Source organism: Meleagris gallopavo, chromosome 2 (genome assembly GCF_905368555.1).
Source record: "Meleagris gallopavo chromosome 2, MGAL_WU_HG_1.1, whole genome shotgun sequence".
NCBI classification, from domain to species: Eukaryota; Metazoa; Chordata; class Aves; order Galliformes; family Phasianidae; genus Meleagris; species Meleagris gallopavo.
Window position 1 is genome coordinate 3007813 of NC_139405.1, and position 20782 is coordinate 3028594.

The 20782-nt window shown below is 44.9% G+C and overlaps 3 protein-coding genes across 5 annotated transcripts in view; 2 read left to right on the plus strand and 1 right to left on the minus strand.

Annotated features, from left to right (window-relative positions):
* PSME4 (proteasome activator subunit 4) overlaps positions 1 to 3823 on the plus strand; it is a 64015-nt gene extending 60192 nt beyond the window's left edge. For both annotated transcript variants that reach the window (XM_085218611.1, XM_085218612.1), the window contains 3 exons: positions 150 to 283; positions 1418 to 1556; positions 2208 to 3823. In XM_085218611.1, the coding sequence (XP_085074737.1) occupies positions 150 to 283; positions 1418 to 1552 (269 nt within the window). In that variant the 3' untranslated portion in view covers positions 1553 to 1556; positions 2208 to 3823. The remainder of the gene's footprint in view (positions 1 to 149; positions 284 to 1417; positions 1557 to 2207) is intronic.
* A 3298-nt stretch (positions 3824 to 7121) lies between these two features.
* GPR75 (G protein-coupled receptor 75) lies at positions 7122 to 12454 on the plus strand. 2 transcript variants are annotated; one of them, XM_085218633.1, is made up of 2 exons: positions 7122 to 9317; positions 12325 to 12454. In XM_085218633.1, the coding sequence occupies exon 1, from the start codon at positions 7693 to 7695 to the stop codon at positions 9301 to 9303; it is 1611 nt and encodes a 536-aa protein (XP_085074759.1). In that variant the 5' UTR covers positions 7122 to 7692; the 3' UTR covers positions 9304 to 9317; positions 12325 to 12454. The 2 variants fall into 2 exon arrangements, 1 of the variants encoding a protein (XP_085074759.1); XR_014881800.1 differs by having other exon boundaries at positions 7124 to 10597.
* On the minus strand, positions 9984 to 16901 carry LOC100542515 (uncharacterized). Its single transcript, XM_031552278.2, has 3 exons — positions 16434 to 16901; positions 15553 to 15760; positions 9984 to 15128 (listed from the first exon to the last, which is right to left on the minus strand). The coding sequence occupies exons 2-3, from the start codon at positions 15654 to 15656 to the stop codon at positions 12521 to 12523; spliced, it is 2712 nt and encodes a 903-aa protein (XP_031408138.2). The 5' UTR covers positions 15657 to 15760; positions 16434 to 16901; the 3' UTR covers positions 9984 to 12520.
* Between the last annotated feature and the right edge of the window lie 3881 nt (positions 16902 to 20782).

The following is a 20782-nucleotide window of genomic DNA, read 5'->3' on the forward strand; positions in this document are numbered from 1 at the left end:
GAATAGGGAACAGTGGAGATGCACGATATATTACATGTGAGCTCTATAGATACTTACATTCTTTATGCAAACAACCTAAAATAGCTCAGATGCTTGAGCAGTGGCCTGGATAATAGAAATGTAAATAAATGAGCGTTCTGTGATTGCAGACTTGGTGAAACGCCATGCTGGTGTGCTGGGACTGAGCGCGTGTATTTTGTCAAGTCCCTATGATGTACCCACCTGGATGCCACAGCTCTTAATGGACCTCAGTGCCCATCTCAACGATCCTCAGCCTATTGAGGTAAAATCCCAAGTAACATAGCACATCTGAAATATGTTTGACTCATTTTTAGTTCTCCTTTCCTTTAAAAAGAAAGGAAAAAAAAAAAGCTATTAGGAACTTTCTGCTGCTTGCTTTCTTATTCATTATTATATTAAACTGACTATATATAGTAAATAATGGGGTGGACAGTGATAGGACAAGGGGGAATGGTCTTAAACTGAAACAGGGGAGGTTTAGATTGGATATGAGGAGGAAGTTTTTCACTCAGAGGGTGGTGAGGCGCTGGAACAGGTTGCCCAAGGAGGCTATGGATGCCCCATCCCTGCAGGCATTCAAGGCCAGGCTGGATGTGGCTCTGGGCAGCCTGGTCTGCTGGTTGGTGACCTGCACACAGCAGGGGGTTGGAACTGGATGAGCATTGAGCTCCTTTTCAACCCAGGCCATTCTATGAAATCATTGCAATCCCTGTATTATTTTATTCTGCATGTTTTGGACAGTGCTCTCATGGTTTGATTTATTTGAGTAATCCTATGAGAAAAGAGGACTTGGACTTTGATTATCCTTGTGGGTTCGTTCCATCTTGAGCAATTCTATGTTTTCAGTTCTTGCTTTCGAAGTATGAACAGCTGCAAGTGCTGTATCTGTGAGGAAATTCTTTGTAATGTAAAACGTCAATTTTGTGTATATGTACAAAGATAGAATTGAGATTTCCTAGATCTTCCTCCAAATCTATTCCAACCAGAACAGCAACAATAAAACTTTGTTATAAAACACTTTATAAGCAGCTCTAGAAATGAGATTTTTAATGAAATAGTTACTAATTTTACTCTGTGCATTTGATTTTTTTTTTTTCCAACTTTTTCTATGTTAACCACGAGCTTACTGCAGAGGAATTCCTTAACTTTAACCAAATTGACTACGGTGTGTTTTCTTGAATCAGGAAACTGAATTAATTTGACTTAATTTTTTTAAAGGGAGATCTTTTTTTTTCTATGCACTCCCTGCATTAGGCCCATCTACTCTTTCTTGTGTTTAGAAATGAGCCATTGCTTTGAAAAACTCGAGCAAAAAGAGAAAAAAAGGAACATTTCATTTCAATTTATTTTTTTTTCTTCAAATTTACACAATGAGTACTGGTTGATTGTTATGCAGATGACTGTGAAAAAAACACTCTCAAATTTCCGGAGGACCCATCACGACAACTGGCAGGAGCATAAACAGCAGTTCACAGATGACCAGCTACTAGTGCTTACTGACCTCTTGGTTTCACCGTGCTATTATGCATAGCTAGGTAAGATTGCTTCTGTCAACCTATGTCAAAAAACATCAGTCTTAGGAAATCTACTCCACGTTGCCACTCTAGCAGATTGTAGGAAGTAAATCCTAAACCATGGGGAAAATTCTGTTGCCAGATGTAAGTCCCTTGTCCCTCCAGTGATCTGTTCAGCATCAGATTTTTGGGGAATAACTACTGTTGTCCATTTTCTTCTTGCGTCCCTGCACTAGTCTAGTGTTCTGGTAGGATACACACACTTGTTCTGAATATGGACTTTCCTCTCACCATTTTTTTGCCAGTTGCTTGCCTTTTAAATGCCTGGCAGTTTATCACTAGAGCAAAGTGCTTGCTGCTTTGTTCTTCTGATGCCTCTGAGGACCTGAGCCTGTCACCCAGCAGGTTACCAGCTGGGTCTTGTGATAGAGAACAACTGCTACCAAACTGTTCCCTATTCCACAGAGGGAGCTTTGCTACTGGGTGTCTCTTCGCACAGATCCAGGAAGAGTGAATCTATTTCTAGATTTCCTTTGTAAGCTGTAGGGTTCTGAGCTCTATTGTATTGTGATGTCTAGTGACAGTATTTAGAGATAAATTAAAATTTCAGTTTTATTTTATTCTGTGGTGATAGCATGAAGCAGTAATTGTTTTGAATTATTTTTATTTCAGATTTCTCCTGGAAAAATGAGTACCTAGGAGCCTTTCTGCAAAATAAAGGATACTCAAATCGGAAAAAAAGTTGTTGAAAGCTTTGTATTCGAAATCCTGATGCCTAATCAAAACCACTTTTAAATGCAAATGTAGGGGCCTGGTTCTATTCAAGAGAATTTCACCTCCCCAAGGAGTAGCTGTGGGAGTCCCCGAGTCTCCTGCAGTAGTGCTCGCAGATGCTGATTGTGAGTTTATTGCAAGCCCCTTTTGCCATTGGCCTGCGTTACATATCACTCTTGTTTCTGCTTTATTGCACACGGTGACTTACACAGCACATTTCTTGCCCTCTTTTTCTGACCCTTCTTCCCAGCTGTTTCCTGACATCAAAGATACGCAGAACCGGAGAGTGCTGCAAATCAGAATACTCTCAGTGAAGCTCTCCAGTTCTGCTGATGCATCTTGTAATCTAGTCAGCATAAAAGACCAGGAACCTATCTGTCTTTCTCAGAGTTTATTTTTCACTACTTGGATTTGAGTGCCCACCAGGTGAAGGGCTCTGTATCATTCAATCCATCTCAGGACAGGATTGCCTTTTTCTATCTTGTTGACATGTAAATAGCTGGTCTTGTCTGTGCAGTGTAGATTATGGCAAGACAAAACGGGGAAGTGAAAGCTCTTACTGCCTGGCCAGGTCTTCGTAGATAGCTTGTCCACGTGTGGAATAAAAATCCATGATTACCTGCATATTTTTAAGGATTGAAAGACTCTGGGTGTTTCTGCATAACTATGGTATGAAGTTGTGGACTATGAAGCAGTGCTTGAATTTATAGAATGAGTTGTATGCACAGTGTGAAAAGGCACTGAATGGCTGACTGTTTTTAACAGTGTGTGCTCATAAAGCTTGTCGCTGTTTGAGCAAGCATACCTTGTTCAATGATTGTGGAAGCTCTGTATTTTTGTTTTTTGTTTGTTTTTTTTTGCCTGCAGCTTTGTTCAGAGACTATCTATTGGCTATTTAACAACATGTTTAATATGTGTTACATAGTTGTAAAAGACTGTATAAATTGTAGAGGCATTGCATTGACAAAACATTGTACAGTTTGCAACCTTTTACATAATACCATTGTGAGATTAATTTGTAAAGATTCATACTTAGATGTTAATAATGTAGTAGTTCTGGCTTTTGTATCAAATCAAATGCCATTATTAGTTTTCTAAATTATTTTCTTTAACAGAGTATCTCTTCATGTCTAAGAGGCAGAGGTTTTGTTTCAGTTTTCCTGTATCTCATTATTACTGTCTCATTCAGATTTTAATGAACGTTTGTGGCCATCTCTAAATGCTGACATCACATGTTCTGATGTGATAAGCTCATAGAACATGAGGTACATTGAAATAATGTGTAAGCTGGTGTGTTTCAACTTTCATGCAACCCTACAGGAGCACTGGTACATTTCGAGTGATCTACCTGCTGAGTGTGTGACTCATTCCAAACTTCAAAGCACAGCAGTGTTCCTGGTGCAGTATTTAATGAGTGTCAGCACACAGATGTAACCACTGTATAGCGTAGTGCCAAAATTATTATTTCAATTGTGTACGTAGTTTATGACCCAATAAATGGATTGTTTGTAACATCTGCTTTTTTGTGTGTGTGTTTCTAAAGTGGAAATCTCTTATTTTGAGAACATAACTTCAAGTTGTTTACTGTGCTTTTGAGCTTTTTGTATGAGACGTATGTTTTTGAGGAACTTGGCAGTGAGTTACGGCAGCATTAAGGATTAAAGATCTAGTTCTAATTACTGGGAAAACAGCTTTTGTATTTTTACATAAAAACACCCTGTTCCTGGTGAGACTTCAAAAACAAACAAACAACCTGAGACGTACACTTAAAATTGGAGAAATGAGTTTGAAGTGGAAGAAATAAAAATAATAGAACTTCTGCTGCTAAGGATGATGTTTAAAGTACGTGTTGGCAGATGAACTAACCAGTACCATAGCAGACATCATGAGCTCATCTGTTTGTGTGAAAATGTACTGAAATCACAGAATTATGCTCATCTTGATGAAATCACAGAATTATGCTCATCTTGATGGAAAGAAAAAGTGATCAAGCAGGGGAATAACGCTTTAACTATGCTTTTGGGTGGCACAGGTGGCAACAAGATTCACCATTGGTGAGCTGTGTCATTAACGAGCCAAACTGTGTATTGAATTAAAAAAAAAAAAAAAGAGGAAAGGGGATGAACAGTGTATTTGATATGGTACATGAGGACTTGTAATCCTTTCATGTCAAAGTATACACCCTATTAGCCTTTTTACTTCTTTACCAGGCTGCTGGCAGTCCTATCCTTGGGACACAGGGATGAGTTCTGTCAGTTTTTCTGTTAGGCATTCCCAGTGTCCCATCTGTACTCTCCGCTCAGTCTTGCACTTTCTTTCAAAGCTTCAGCATTCCTGGAATCCTGAGACTCAGAGGAAAACCCCACAGCCTGGTAAGATGAAGGGGGGGAAAAAAAGTTGATTCATAGAATGTTTTGCTGACCGCTGTCCCTGCAAGATTTTAGCTTAAATTAGTCTGTATCTCACAGTAGGGTTAGTTTTACGTTCTCGCTGGTGCTGTGCACGTCCATTCCCTGTCACAAAATAGAACCATTAAGGTTGAAGAGGACCTTTAAGGTAATCTGTTCCAACCATCAACCCATGCAGAGACTTTGCAAATAGGGTCCCCAGTAAGGAAGGGAAAGTTAACCTAAACCTGACCTTAGACCTCCACGTTTTCCACAGGGTGGAGATAACCATGCACTGGGGAAGAGGTTTAGTGGGATTACCCCAATGTGGCACTTCAGGCACTAGGGCAGTGGTAATTTCAGTCTGCTGCAAAGAAGTGGGGGTTTGATTGCAGGAGAAAATCAAACTGTGTGGAAGATGCAGATTATTGGTAAGATGTTTATGGCAGTGTGCACAAATAACATGCAAGCTACAGTTGGTTTGCACTGATGTTTTTTTCTCTCTCCCAGTCAACACATGCCTCTGAGTTATTAAAAGATATTTAGGAGGAAAATCTCATGAGTTGATGTGAAGAAAGGTTGCTACCCTCTTCCTAGGAAGGAGAATAACTCTCAGTAAAGCAGTCTTGAGTGCAGAGAGATCTCAGCACAGAATAAGGCTCAGATGGTTGCCTGCAAAGGTTGCTAGCAAAATCATCTGTGATTTCTGTGGTAAGAGCACAGTGTTTAAAGGAATTACCTGTGTCCCACAGAGGCAGTCCGAAGGCAGAGAGCCTTGCTGGCCGCAATAATTTTCAAAATCTAGAGTTGTGTGTAAATTGGTTTAAGGAGGGGTGCAGGAGTATGATAAAGAAGAGTTAATGTTCCAGTACCTTGTGTAAGATGTTGCAAAAGTTGTTGAACCTGTGATTGTTGCTTTCCAAAACCCAGGCTCGTTTCTTCTGCTGCTCTTTTCCCTTGCTCCAAACCTCTGGCAGCCCATTTGAAAGGGCCGGGCCAGTCAGACGCTTTGCTGAGCAAAAGGGACTGCACAGTGTTTCGTGTTCCCTTAGGATCTTTCTGCCTCATCTCATCCCCTTGCTGAGTGAAAGCCTGCGTTCCAATGACCTCTTGTGGTTGCTGCCTCCTGCAGCCTTTGTGGGCATTCAGCTGAACACCCACCACTGATCGCAGCGTTTCAGCGCGCAGTGCCGAAGTGCAGACTTGTGCCATTTTGCACATAAGCAGCTCTAAAACACTTTCAAAAGCACACAGGACCAAAGTCATGCGAACTCCTTTAAACTACGTGGACTTGCAAAAAAAAAAAAAAAAAAAATCTCATCAGGTATTTGCAGCTTTATTTCTATATGTATTTCTATATGCGTGCTTCCACCTGCTAATCTAGTTTCTAAGGGAAAGTTCATCCAAGTCTGAGCATTCAGCCACTGAATGTAACGGAATTATTCAGCCTTTCCTATCTTTTTAAAGGGCTCCTGTTTGCAATTGTGTTTGTGTTGCAAATAAGTGGCACCATAGCAGCAGCTGAGTCTAATGCAGGCATTAGGCATAATGTGAAACTAAGGTAGAAGCTCTTACACAGTGTCTTGCTTCCAGCTCGTGCAGCACATTACCTGCTCTGGAAGGATGTGGATATCATGTGCACATTAGTTTCACTTACACAGAACAAGCATCTCAGTTTCCCCAGCATTAATCACTTTGAAGTAATTGAAGCTTGCATGCCTTGCTTAATCATACAGTTCAGCACTCTCTGGTGTTTGTGAATTAAAAACCTCAAGGAGGGACGTTCTGGCTTGTCCATGGAAAACCCCAACTCATTGAGGGCTCACCCACAGAACTGAGGAACAAAAATGTAAGCAAGAGTGAAAACAGAAGCGGTGGCCAAGCTGGAATGCTTGAAGCCACAGGAAACAATGCACGTGATGTTCTGGATTTGGGACTTTGCCCAATCTTACATGCAGCCGTTTTAAGACCAAAATCATACAATGCCCTGAGCAAGGTGCGCCGCTCTCATGGCTGCTGGTGCTCCTGTGGCATAGCGTGGTACCACACCAGGACTGATTGCCAGCTGGGGGTTATGCTTAGCATGCCAGGCTCGTTGGCCTGGCTGCTGCCATGAGTCACAGGTTTACTGAAAGAAACTGCTTTTAGTTTTAGAAGGAAATGTGTTGAAAAATAAACTACTGATGAGCTTTCAGATGTAATGCTCTTGTCTCTGCCTTGAGGCTTCCACATAACGCTGCCGTGCTTCTGCAGCATTGCTGGGGGTAGAGGTGGGCTACTAAGACAACAGACTCATATATTTGTCTATATATGTAGAAACGTACAGCGTAAGACAAGTGCCAGCGCATAAGGCAGAAGTTCTGCACCTCCTGCATTTTCACTGTACTTTTGTGCCTCGCCTGCCCGTGCTTTCGTCTGCTCAGTTCGCACATAAAGCGATGGCGAAGGGCAGGTAGATTTGCTGCCCGAAGCGCTGACGATCAACAGCACCGAGCCGGTGCTTTGTTGGTGCTCAGCCGGCACGGAGGGACAGCGCAGCCTCGAGCCACTCGCTTGGGGTCTGGGCACGGAACGGTTGCGAGGACCCTTAAAAGCCGGCCGGCCCAACCGCCCCGCACGGCGCGGGGATCGCCGCAGCCCGCAGAGGCCGAGCGGTGACACGGCAGCGTGGCTGAGGAGGCGGCGGCGAGCACGAGCCTCTCCGCCGCCGTGCCGCCCGGGCAGGCTGAGGTCCGGGGGCCGCGGCTCTGCCGTGCGTGTGCGCGGCCGGAGGGAACGAGGCGGGAGGCGCCTCCGAGGCGGCCGCGCCGAGCGGGGAAGGGGCCGGGCCGCGGCGGCGGCGGCGGCGGCGGGCGCCATGGCGGGGCGGGCGGCGCCATGTCGGGGGCAGCCCTGAGGGAGCGGCGGCGGCGGCGCGGCCGCGCGCGCTTTGCGGGGCGGCGGGAGAGCGGCCCCGCCGTGGGCCCGCCGCGGCCCCGCTGAGGCGGCGGGCGGAGATGAACGCCTCGGGGCGGCTGCCGACGGGGGGCGAGGAGGAGCCCCCCTCTGCCGCGCTGCTGCCGCTGGGCGGGAACGGCAGCGCCGCCGCGGGGCTGCGGGAGGGCACCCACACCGCCACCCTGGCGGCCTGCGCCTCGTTGCTGGCCCTCGTCTTCTGCCTGGGCTCCTACGGCAACCTCATCGTCTTCTTGTCCTTCTTCGACCCGGCCCTCAGGAAATTCAGGACCGACTTCGACTTCATGATCCTCAACCTCTCCTTCTGCGACCTGTTCATCTGCGGAGTGGCCGCTCCCATGTTCGCCTTCGTCCTCTTCTTCGACTCGGCCCGAGGCGTGCCGGCCGCCTTCTGCTTCGCCTTCCACCTCACCAGCTCCGGCTTCATCATCATGTCTCTGAAGACGGTGGCGGTGATCGCCCTGCACCGCCTGCGCATGGTGCTGGGCAAGCAGCCGCACCGCGCCGCACCTTTCCCCTGCACGCTGCTGCTCACCGCGCTGCTCTGGGCCGCCAGCTTCACCCTGGCCACCATGGCCACCTTGAGAACCCGCGGCTCCCGCCTCTGCCTGCCCATGTCCAGCTTCGCCCGCGGGGACGGGAAGGTCATCCTCTACCTCTACGTCACCGACTTCATCTGCTGCGTGGCCGTGGTGTCCGTCTCCTACGTCATGATCGCCCAGGCCCTGCGGAGGAACGCGCAGGTGAGGAAGTGCCCGCCTGCGGTGGCCGTGGGCGCCTCCAGACCTCAGCCCTTCGTGGGGCCACCGGCTGCTGGGGCCGGGCAGAATGCCTTGCCCGCCCTGTACAGGAACCAGGGCTCCGGCAAGCCGCAGCACGGCCAGGCTCACGGCTACGCCATGCACCTGGGCCAGCCGCCGGCTGCCGGCCGGCTGCAGCTCGTGCCAGCCGTCAACCTGTCCGCAGCCAAAGACTCCAGGGCGGTGGTGACGTGTGTCGTCATCGTGCTTTCTGTCTTGGTGTGCTGCCTGCCCCTGGGCATCTCTTTGGTGCAGGACATGCTGTCTGGCAGTGGCGGCTTTGTGCTCTATCAGTTTGAGCTGTGTGGATTTACTCTCATTTTTTTCAAATCCGGATTAAACCCTTTTATATATTCCCGCAACAGCGCCGGACTTCGGAGACGAGCCCTGTGGTGCCTGCAGTACCTATCCCTTGTCTTTTTCTGCTGCAAGCAGAAGACGAGGCTTCGAGCCATGGGCAAAGGCAGCCTGGAAGTCAACAGGAACAAGTCGTCCCACCATGAGACCAATTCAGCGTACGTGTTGTCTCCTAAGCCTCAGAAAAAGTTTGTGGACCAAGCCTGCGGTCCCAGTCATTCCAAGGAGAGCGTGCTGAGTCCCAAGGCGTCCTATGGACATCAGCATTATGGACAGAGCAGCTCAACCCCCATGAACACTCGCATTGAGCCCTATTACAGTATCTACAACAGCAGCCCTTCCCAGGAAGCGAGCACCCCAAACAGCTTACAGCCGGTGAACTCAACTTTTGGATTCACCAAATCCTACATTGCCATGCACTACCACACCACCACCGACCTGGTGCGAGACTGTGACAGCGCTTCGGCCAAGCCGATACCCGTACCCTCAGTGTAACCTTGGGAAAGCAGGTCTGATAGCTCATTTAGGGGATGCCTGTCACTGTTTGAGTTCTAAACTCAATGGTATTGCTGTACTGCTGCCAACTTAAAAAAAACAAAACAGTAGTGTTAACATCTGGCTACATGCATTTGAAGTGAATACTAGAATATTACTTTCGTGGCTTTTTCTTGAATTTCTCTGTCAAGTCAGAAGGGGCAACATTTTAGGCTTGCATTTTGAATTGTTACTCCATGACGTGATTAATTACATCATGAGGCAAATATCTCAGAGAACAATCTGAGGCTGTGCCAGGAGTGTTATCTGTTGAAATGCATATTTGCCATATTTTCAGGAAGGAAGAGTTGAGAGGATGTTTGGTAATGCTTTGGTTTAAATTTCCATTTGCTGAAGGTCGCAAGGGTTTGTGATATTTTGATGTAGCAAGTGTCAGTAGCACCAAAATCTCTGTGAATTTCAGATTTCTGGAGCAGGAGGGTTTGACAGACAGTGACGTATTGCCACCGGGAGGGGACTGGAGAGAAGAATTGTGGTGCCATAATGAACCTCTGAAATATACGTATTGATTTCCACTGTACATTTATTGTAAGGATTGGTGCCATTATATATCCCAAAATAATGTATTCAGCCAAGTGTTTTTCATCTGATAGAAATAACTGCCCAGTATGAATTATAGATTTTATTTGAGGACAGGGCTGAATATTGCAATATTACAGTACTGCCACCTGTTAATAATGCAGTCACCTCTGGAATATTCTAATTTGTTCTGGTGTTGTTGGTTGCTCTTTGTCTGTGGCTTTATTTAAGAGTGAGAAGTGGAGAAGTTCGTCCGAGACTTTCCTGAGAGCTATGAACAACTTTTAGAACAAGAGTAACAGGTTGTTGGAGGAGCCAGGCCACTACAAGGCTTTGACCTCATCCTGCAATGTCAATTTGATTTAAAGTTTAATACGTCTACCTATACTCTTTATCTAGAGGTTGACACTGTGAGCAAACAACAGAAGTGAAGTATTTTTAATAAATCCACCCAGTTGTGTCGTGCAGTGTGTTGTGGGACCTCCTTATGAACTGGAATGATCTGCAGGCATTTAAATTCCTGACAATCACTGCTTTGAGCGGACAGATCTTTTCCAAGCAAGCAGTCGCCCCTCAGATGCTGTTGGCTTCAGGAGAGCTGTGCTATCTCCAGAGCAACCGTGCCACAGACTTCTGGTGCCTGTGGTAGGAGAATGGCAGCCCTTTAAGAAAATGGTCGCGATGGGAAGATGAACCATTCACCTCATTGCTGTGTGTGAGTCGTCGTTGGTTTGGGCTATTTGTTAACCCAACTGTTCTCAAGATTTTCCTGGAAGGCTGTTCGTTTATGAACACTGTTCTTTGTTTAGCACTCGGAATTTTAATTAACTTTGAATAATTCAGTACGGCTTTATTGCAATAAAATGAATGCAAACAACTTTCTAATACTAATGTAAAATGGAAATGATTTCAGTGAGTCTTTTCCCTCTGCCCAGACGTGGTTCTTACTAACGTAATTACAAAAAGTACTTAAAAGATGCGTTGTTTTTTTCTCTCTTTGTATTTCTCTTAATTTGGAGGTAAAAATACATGGGATTTTGACCATCTCATATTGCAGAATGTAGGGCAGGGCCTGGGATGGACTTTGTGAGGGTTTAAGATATACACTAAGACTGGTTTGGACACGAAGCATGGAACATGAAGTTTTTGAGTCTGCTGTATGTATGCACACTTCCATACCATGCGTTTGTTTTGGGTCCTCTGAACTTCATCACATGACAGGAGATTAAATCCCTCTTGCCTTTTTCACAAAAGTAGTTCACTGAAGTAATTTGCATTGAATGTTCATGTGGGAGTAAAGAGGAGAGGGTACAGCTGTAATTAAGGAAAAGGAAATTAAGTCCCTTTAAAGCACCTTTTGTTACTGTTCTGCTTTAACCCCTGGTGCCAGCCGTGCTCCTAAAGCAACCAGTGTGTTCATATGTCTGTGTGTCTGATAGGCAAGTATAACAACTTCATTCAAACAATATCTGATTTAAGTTTTTGATTCTATTTAATAACTGTCTTTCTGGAGGAGGTTTATGGATGTAATAAACAGAAGAATGATTTCATTTTGAAAATACATAGCCACAATTTCTTTCAAGCACAATTTAAACTGAAGTAATCAGTTGTATGACAAAAATGACTTCCTTCAGACTCTCCTGTGGTATATCTGGTCTTTTCTTTTCTTTAGCCCACTTGGACTATCAGAACCAGCCAAGTAAAGATCAGTGGTTTGGGTTTGCTCATCTTACAAACAAATCCAGATTGTGCTGCACCAAATGATCTGTTCTCAGCTGATACTTATTTACTGCCAGGACCTGTTTTTCTCTCTTGAATGTGGAATGTGTTAGATCAGTTGATTATTCTTTTATTTTTTCATACAGTGTAAGTAAGTAGTGTTAGGTGATGATGGTGACTAGGCAGAGATAGCACCGAAATGATATGAAATGGATTAGGCTGATTGTGTCAAGTGAAATTTTCTTAAACCTATTATTATAATATTATTATACAGAATTTTCTTGCCTGTTTTTCGGAGGTTTGTGGTAACAGCATTCAGATAAAACACCAATTATTTAACAGTACAGGCTGGCATACTCAGCTCGCTTGTTCTTGGTTGTCTGGTTCTAATGTTAGTTTGCAGTTTTGAAAAATCTGTAAGTCTGTTCTCTTCCACTACGTACCCAAGTGAGGCAGCACCATGGATTTGCATTTGCATCTCTCAGGTGGCTACACTGCCTTTAATCTTCTTGTGCCAAACCACAGAAGGAAATTTTTACCCATATACTATTACAGTTTGTGTTTTTCTTGACTGTAATCCTGGTGCGTTCTATTTGAAACTGTACTAGATTTCAGAATCCGAAGCACTTTGTATTTGAATGACGCTACTTTTCATTATTACTGCAGTAATCTCCAAAAGATAGTTAGGATCTGCAGTGTGACTCAAGCTGTTCTTCCTTTCAGGTGCCAACCACAACATTTTAAGAAATGCTAGTAATAGCTGAAGAAAATCAAGCACCCAGAAATGAAAGGCTGTTTACCAGTGCTCGGGTCTCATCCCTCTGGATAACAACACAGCAGGCTTTGCAGAAGGTAATTGTGGAAACACTTTTATTTGACTGCTGACTTTCCAGGCACAGTCTGTATAAGTCCTTATCTCTCATTCCATCTCAATTATATCCTCATTGGGTCCATTTTCTGCTCTCACCAGCGGTTCGTTGGTTGTTTTTAGGACAGCTGCCAGCTGATGCCAGAAAATCTTCTGTTTGTGTTCTTCAGGGCTCCACTTTAAGTAGGTTTTTCTTTTCAGCAGCTTTCTGAGTTTGCTGAACTTCTGAGGCACGCTGTTGGGCGGGAGGTCTTCCAGCACTATCATAATGAGGGAGTCCTGATTTTCATCCAGGACCCGATGTTCAGCAAAATACAGTTCATACTGACACCAGCAGCTATTTACGAAACTGGGAGAGAGAACAAAAAGGACTTTATGGCTGTTCTCTATGCAGTAAAAAATGTTGCCAAGTACAGGATGCCCTGGTTTGAAGTCTCTTTCGTGATAACATATCTTGAATCCGTCAGTTTCCAGTTTTTTCAGTAGGTTCTCTTTTGTCCAGTCTGCATCGTGCTCGCTGTATGAAATGAAGGCATCGAAGGGCTTGTTTTCTGGCCTCTTCTTGTACTGCTTCCTCTTTGCCATACACCAGTACCAGCCCATTCTCACATACCACAGCCCGTCAAAGCGCCAACATAAGCCAGTTAGCACCAGAACAACCAGGATGGCCATACAAGCTGTAATGGCCATCTGAATGCCCAGGGAGCAGTGCAGAAGTGTGAGATTACTGCTCTTCACCAGCGAGCCCCGTCTGTCTGGTGGAAAGCTGCACCTGAGATCGTCTTTGCCATTTATCTGCAAATGTGGGTTATGGATGTAGACGTTTACAAACCAGTACAAGTCGCAGTTACAAAAGAAATGTTTCCCTTGAACAGTCAGAACACTCAAGCTTGTTAACTGTCCAAAAGTATCCTGCACTATGGTAGTGATGGCATTGTCGCTAATGTCCAGCTCCTCCAGGGAAGCTGGGAGGGAGCCGCGCTGCAGGAAGGAGATCTTATTCCCTGATAAATTAAAATGCTTCAGCATCAGGAGAGATTGCCCGAAGTTGTCAGGGAGTTCTGAAATTAGGTTGTGACTACTGTCCAGGTTAGTGAGTGCAGAAAGTTGGCTGGTGGGTTCCAGTCTGGTGATTAGGTTTCCAGAGACGTTAAGCGATTCGAGGTTCACCAGGGCTCTGGTTAATGTCAGCACCTTCAACTTATTTTTACTAATATCGCATGTTGTTAAAGTCGACGGGAAGTATTCAGGATGCATATCTGTAATTTTGTTATTTTGAATATTAAATACGGTTAAGTTGGAGAGAGATTTAAAGCTAGGGGGTATCATTTTAATATCGCTGTTACTTATGTCGAGGTGCTGCAGAGAGATAGGTAAATCAGGAAGCATGGAAATCCGATTGCTGCTGAGATCCAGAAATAGCAGTTCTTGCATTCTGTTGGCAAACCATTCTGGAAGTTCTACAATGGAGCAGTTGGACGCTTTCAGGTGTTTCACTCTCTCTGGAAGGCTTTCGATGGGTGTACCAGCCTGGTTTCTGACAAAGGAAATGGCACTGATATGTACAGTTCCAGGCGGAGGCCTTGTGGCTGCACTGGAGCTTTCTGGACGTACAGTGTATATGAGCTGATTTCCTTGAACGTACATACGTTCTAATTTAGATAACTTTTTAGCAAAATTTGCAGGTATTGTACTAATGTTTGTGAAGGACAAATCAATGACCCTGATGGTTGGCGGGAGACACACCGTTTCCAACCTATTTATGGGATTGTTGCTGATATTTAAAAATGAAAAGTTGCTGAATGGGAAGTGACAGATTGCTTCAACGTCTATGTTGTTAATTGTTATTCTGTTGTAGCTTGCATCAACAGACCGTATGTCTTTCATTGGCAAAAACAAGATGAACAGAGATAGAAGATCCATTTCTAGGTCGCTGTGACTAATGTTAAACTCCAAAACAGCACCCAGCTTAGCTTGGCAGAGGTCTGCATCCAGTTTTGCTGCCAGCTCTTCATCAGATAGTTTGGTCCTTGATAGGTCAAGCAACCCATTGATTGGTGCTCCACACACATCAGGCCTCAGCGTGGCTGCTGGAGGGGAAGTTGTATTTTCCTCTGCTCTTCTTTGTCTGAACCTTGGGCTAACATTTCCCGGATTGGATGGATCTTCCAAATGTGGCAGCAGTTCAGCTGGTGTAGAAGGCACCAGAGTAGCCTCTGCTGATTTTTGAAAATACATGTAAGTCTGTGAAGGTCCTAAAGCCCCACTGGTTGGTATGAGTTTCAGGTGAGATGCACGACCAGATACCAGAAGATTCTCATCATTAAATGATAAATCCACAGAAACAAGGCTGAGCAGGTTCTCAAATGCACCAGGTTCAATGTCCTTAATGTGGTTGTAGGAAAGGTCCAAAACTTCCAGTACATCAAAACCTTCAAAGTCTCTTTTGGTTATTTTTTCAATTGCATTATGTGAGAAGTTCAGAGCTCTTGCTGTTTTGGGAGCTTGTGCTTCTGATACAGAAGTGAGGTTTAAGTAAGAGTAGTTATAAAATGGGAAGGAAGACATTGGAGATGTTGTCTGAACTAGGAATCCATTGGCTCTACTGAATAAGAAAGAAATGAAGCAGAAATAAAGACTTCCGGTAAGGACCCTCATCCTAGAGAAAAGAAATGTAAAATCCATCATTATAATACGCTCTACATTGCATAAATGGCTATCCTTTAAATACATTAAATTATCCTACTTTATTGGCAAGTACATAAATTGTTTCACTAGTAGCATCTGAATCCCTTGTTATCCACACAACAACGTGTTATTTTGTTCAAGAGGCAATACTAGAAGAGGTGTCGGAAGGATCTGAAGTAGAGCACTATACATTTCAGATCACTGTAGCAAATGTGAGTGTTTGCTGTTGTAAAATACCTTTTCCCCTCCCCAGGCAGTTTGTAAGCAGCCTTCTCAGCAACAGCTTCCCGTTGTGCAATCTGAATTGCGCTTTCCTAAATGCTGTTTGCAGGGGTTTCGTGCTTCTCATCCTGGCTCACAACTGAATTTACCACTGAACATTGATTTAATCTTACCTGTAGGAAGAAGAAAAAGAGAAAACTGGCTCCGAAATTGAAAGTGGTGGATTTGGATATGGCACCCTGCACCAGGAGAGATCACTGCCTGCCGACCCACTCATCTCTGAAGACTTCCCTGAGCCTGGTAAGGTCGCCGCTCGGCTCCTCTCCTGCCCCACGTCTTTCTTGGAGTTTGCTCGCACTGGATCATGCGCTTCCGTGTCTTCTGTTTGTTATGTGGAAATGTGCACCATTAGCAGAGTGATCGAGCCTTAACAAAGCCCCTTTTAGCCACCATCACAGCCACCAGGCCAGGATCCTCACATTTAACTGAGAAGAAGAAAGCAGAGGGAAAGCACAGCCCTTCCAGGTATGTCCTCAGTCCTGAACCAGCCCCAAGACCGGAACCAGGACCAGCCCCACCAAGCACCCCACACCAGTAAGCCACCCCAAAGGTGTCAAAGCCTTACACGGCACCTACAGATGAGAGACAGTTAAAGCCTACCTCGTGTTTCTAGCGCCCACTCTCCTCACAGCCTTGCTGCAGCCTCCGGAGTTGCCCGGCCCCACTGCTGCTTTTTTAGTGCTGGCAGTGGGGCGGGATGGGCTGTGGGGTGCGTGTGACAGGGTTCTCCTCACAGCAAGAAACCTTCCTGCCAATGGGAGCCCATTGCTCCAGGGGGAAATGTGGCGTGGGAGCTGCTTGATTTAAGGCTTAGAGGTTACTCTCAACGACCTGCTCCCAGGGTATCCTCTGGGATTTTGGCTGCTGTGCTGCAGTTATGGTAGAGATAGGAAGGAGAACCAATGGATAGTGGAGGATACTCTAGCAGATGTCCCACTGTACTTTTCTCAGCCTTCCTGGAGAGGGAAGAAAAACCAAGTATCATTAGACTTACATTTGAAATGGGAGAGCTGTTCACGCTGCTGCTGGAAGCCTCGCTTCTGTCTGAGCAGGGAAAAGAACAGGAGATTTTCTTCTTGTCTGTAATGCTGCCTTTAAAGACGTGCTCTTTGCTTACAGCTCGCTCAGGTCAGGATGTTGGTGGAGTCAACAGATTGCACAAGGCACTGAATGCTGTCATTTGCTCTGCTTTTTTCTTCTAAAAAAACAAAAAAAAAATTAAAGATGTTTCCACTCTTTTGTAACCATCAGTGACTGGAAATACTTATGATAGCTCTGAGGCTCCCTGTCTGGTCCTGAGGGATTGGAAATCCCCAGGGTTGTTTGTGTCCCCTTTCTAATCAGACTGGCACTTTCTTGCCCAGCCAGGTTGTGGGAATTGCCCTGAAGCCATGCCTTGCCCAAACAGATCCCTCCCTGCTTTAGCAGGAGACAGGAAATCAAAAGTGGTTTGGACATGTCAGAATTGAACCTGCAGTGACCCCTGTAGATAGCCGTATCTCCCTGGTGAGCCTTCTTTCCTTGACCAGAAGGGAGCCACTCACTTCTTGAAACTCACTCTGTAGCCCTCTCTTTTGAGAAGATGGACCAGCTGTGTTCCAGCACAGGACTGTTCTGGGGATTGTGGAGGAACAGCAGTACACAAGAAAGCCCTGTGTGAGCAAAGAGGCAAAATGCAAGTGTGGCCAAAGAACTGAGGCAGATTTGGGGGGTCCAAATATTAGTGTTGTAATGTTAATGTTAAAATAATACCCTGTGTTTCTGTACCACTTGAGAAAACTGTTTCCAAGCCTGATTGTCTTATTTTGCCTCTCGAGTTAAGTGAAACTTGGCATGGGCTGTTTTGCCACACACATTGAGCCACTGCATCCTTTCAGCTATATCTAGCTTTGCTGATGTCTTACATAAATAATCTGCTTCTTGTTTCAGTCATGCAGATAATAATTTGTGAGTTTAAATGGCAGTTAGGAATTAGCTCTAGAAGGAATCCGTATTGTCTGAAGGCTCAGGGCTGCAGCGTTTGAGCACTCTTTGAGTAGAGATGGAAGATCATTCATCATATGACTCTTACTTTCTACAGAAAATTCCAATTCCATTTCCTGATGGCTTTTTAGCAGGTCCTAGCAGGAAGTGAGTGACTCTGTGCTATATGGGGTTGGGTTTTGTAGGAGTTCACCAGTTTCTGACTCATAAGTGAGCTTTAAGCATTCCTGTACTGATGAGCTGGGGAAAGGGGAATGTCATTAGGTGCTTACTGCTGATGATCTTTTTTTGTGTGGATGAATCTAGTATTCTGGGGCATAAAACAGTTCATTCATTGAGCTCTTCTCATTGAAATAAATACCTTCAATAAGCAGCATGTTTCACTTTCACAGATCTACTTTCCTTTGATGTAATTTCCTTTGACTAATTGCAGATTACATCGGTGCTATTACTGCTGTCTGTTGTTTGAGCTATTTTCCACACTGGTGATTTTTAAATGAGGAAGGAAACAAATGCCTCTCAGGCTGAGGTGCAACTCTGCATACCATCACAGGCATAAATCTAAGCAGATCGGCCCCTAAACCCACAGAGCTCCAGTTCCACTTCGTGCTTTCTGCACACCCAAGGAAGCTCATTTTTTCCTCTTTTTGGTACTGAGAGGCTCCCACATCCCAGGGCCTGCCTAGGAGAGCATCAAAGAAGGAGCTTTTCTTCCAGATTCAAATGTATGAGAACATAAGCTTATGTTGGGATTAATTACTTCCAGCAGTATCAATTCATGATCTGTTGTGCTCTTTGGTTTTTGGTGCACATCTTTCCTCCTCCTCATCCCACACTGGTTCTTTCCCAACTCAGCTGTTAGCAGGGGAGATACAGGAGAGGGTAAAAAAGAAAAGTGTTCTCATCTCTGTGAGTTTGAGTCAAGTCCTTCCTGAAAAAGCCATTTAAGGAAACCTGCGCTGTGTGCTGGGCTTTCCCTGTCGTGTGGGAGGTGTTGCACCACACAGTAGTTCTTTTCATTAAGGACAAGGTGAAGAAATTCTCATGACTTGAAAAAAAATTTTTCTGTGAGCACAGGAAAAACCTGTAGTGCAGCAGTGCTCCTGCTGGGCTTGGAGCAGATGGTGTCAAGACCCTCTGCTGACTTTTACTGGCAAAGGTAAGTGACGTGCACAACCCAGATCAAAAGAGTTAATTTAGGTGTCGGTCTGTCACCCAGTTCCTGTCACAATAAATTATTGGTTGGAGAGATAATCAGTGGTAGTCTTTGGTGGCTGGACAAAATGGGCTGCTTGGGAGAGGAGATGCAGCACGGATTTGGCTCTTAGTCTCTTGGAGGCAAAATACCTCAGCAACCTGAGCTTTAGCTTAGTGCTTTACTTTTCAACTTTGTTATCCAGTCGTGCGCTTTGCTCATTGCTGGAAAAACTTTTTCTTCCTGTAGTTATAAATGGTTGTAAATCTGGTATTGCCTCATGTACCGTTTTGGTATTTGATGTCCAATGAAGCCTTTGTTGTGTAATGCAGAGCACTAATGGCAGAGCCAGAGGCTTGGATGTCATGGTGTTATGCTTGCAGGTATGTTGGATGCAGAGCGGGGATATGTGAGTGCGTTGCTTCCCCTGCAAGGGGTGGCAGAAGCTGAGGAATATGGAGAACTAGATATGTGGTTTTGGCAACAGCACATAAATAGCAGCAGATCTTCCTTGGTTTCAGTGGCATGCTGAGGTGCTGTGGCTGCTTAGTCACAGAGGCTGCACTTCCCCACTGTGCTGGGCACTTCTCTGCCATGAGGGGAAGTGGAATTCTTTAAATTCTGCAGTCTGTCAATCTTCTCCTCTGATCTAATCTACCACAACAAACAGATGTGCAGAAAGGTTTTAGTCTGTTGTGGTTTCTCCTCCCTTGAATGTGACCTAACCCAATATGTGCTGATGAGGTCTGACAGTGTCCCCACACATACAACCTGGGCTCGAGCACTCACTGCTTAGTAGTTCTGCACAGCACTGAGCCACAGTGATGCTGACTTTCCTCAAAGCAGGTAAATAGAGATGGAGCAGCCTCAATTCAGAACTGCCATCAGGGGTTGCACAGTTCTGTCTCACACTTACTCCTGCCGCTGCAGCCTCAGTAAGAGTCAGCCAGTCTGTTATCAAGACAGATTAGAGGAAGCTAAAGCACAACACTGTATTTTCTTACTGTTATGTTGATTTGGGAGTACCCAAAGTAGTTTAAAGACATTTTGGTTGCAGCTGCTCACACTGCAGTTCCCCCTTTGGCATCCATGCAGGCAGTATGGGAAGATGCTGCTGGAGCCTGCAGACTTTCTTCCCCTGTCTGTCTGCACTTTCTGAGACCACGTTCTTAAGCACAGTGCACTGCCCACTTGCAGACACAAACTCGTTGAATCGCGTGTAAAGACAGCCTTTGGTCAGTAGGGGGTCCAGATTGTTAACAGCTGTTCCAGATGCAGTGAGAGGATTGGGCTGTTCAGGCAAGTAAAAATACTTCATGGAAACAAAGTTAAATGTCTAAAGTTAGGTCTTTGCTTCTTATGCCTCCAGTTTTCTAAAAGCTGACTTAATACAAGATTAAAATTTAAGGATGATTTTCCTCACACTTGAGGGAACAATACAAAATCTGAGTAAGATTCTCTTCCCCTGTCCAATCCAAAATTAGGATGTGAACAGGAAGAATGACTTGTATCTAAATGGCCTATCATCGGGCTGCTGCTTTGTTCTCTTCTGTTGTGTAAGAGAGTAAATTTAGTTGTTAATTGCAACAGTCTCACAGCTTTACTTGATAGTCTGGATAGTACCAGACCAGTCACATGCCAGATGCTCAGTGGATTTCTGCTTGAGATCAGTTATGAAACTCCTACACTTTGCACAACTCTAGGAAAGAGGAAACCTGCAGCTGGCTGACAAACTAATGGCAATCAAGACACTGAGGACATGCCATTTCTGTGCACTGAAGTGTTGCCCAGCTTCTGTGCATCTCAGATCATTACACACCTTGCACAACTCCCCAGCTCATTATGGTAGAACTCAATAGAAAGTATCTGAAAGCATTCAGTAAGTTCTTTTTCAGTAGGAACCTTGATTCTCAGCAGGATGGTGCATGTGCCAAGTCTTACTGCAGGGCTGTGACCAAGACACACAAGTCATCTGGTGTGGTTAGTGTGAACAAGGTTGGTTTGTGATCACTCAAAACAAGTTAGGAATATGGCACTCAGTAAAAGCAGCAAAAGAACTTTCTGCCAGCTCTACAATGTTCTCAAGGAAGGAAATCTTTAGGGGTATGTTGCATGTCAGCTGATCCAAAGCAATCTAGTATTATACCTTAGCTCCCCAAGCAGAA

Bases quoted from the DNA above. Each gene is read 5' to 3' on its own strand.
- GPR75 (XM_085218633.1), top strand. From the start codon at position 7,693: ATGAACGCCTCGGGGCGGCTGCCGACGGGGGGCGAGGAGGAGCCCCCC.
- LOC100542515 (XM_031552278.2), bottom strand. From the start codon at position 15,656: ATGAGTGGGTCGGCAGGCAGTGATCTCTCCTGGTGCAGGGTGCCATAT. The intron at 15,129-15,552 runs GTAAGATTAAAT...TCTTTTCTCTAG, and splicing joins TCTTTTTCTTCTTCCTACAG to GATGAGGGTCCTTACCGGAA.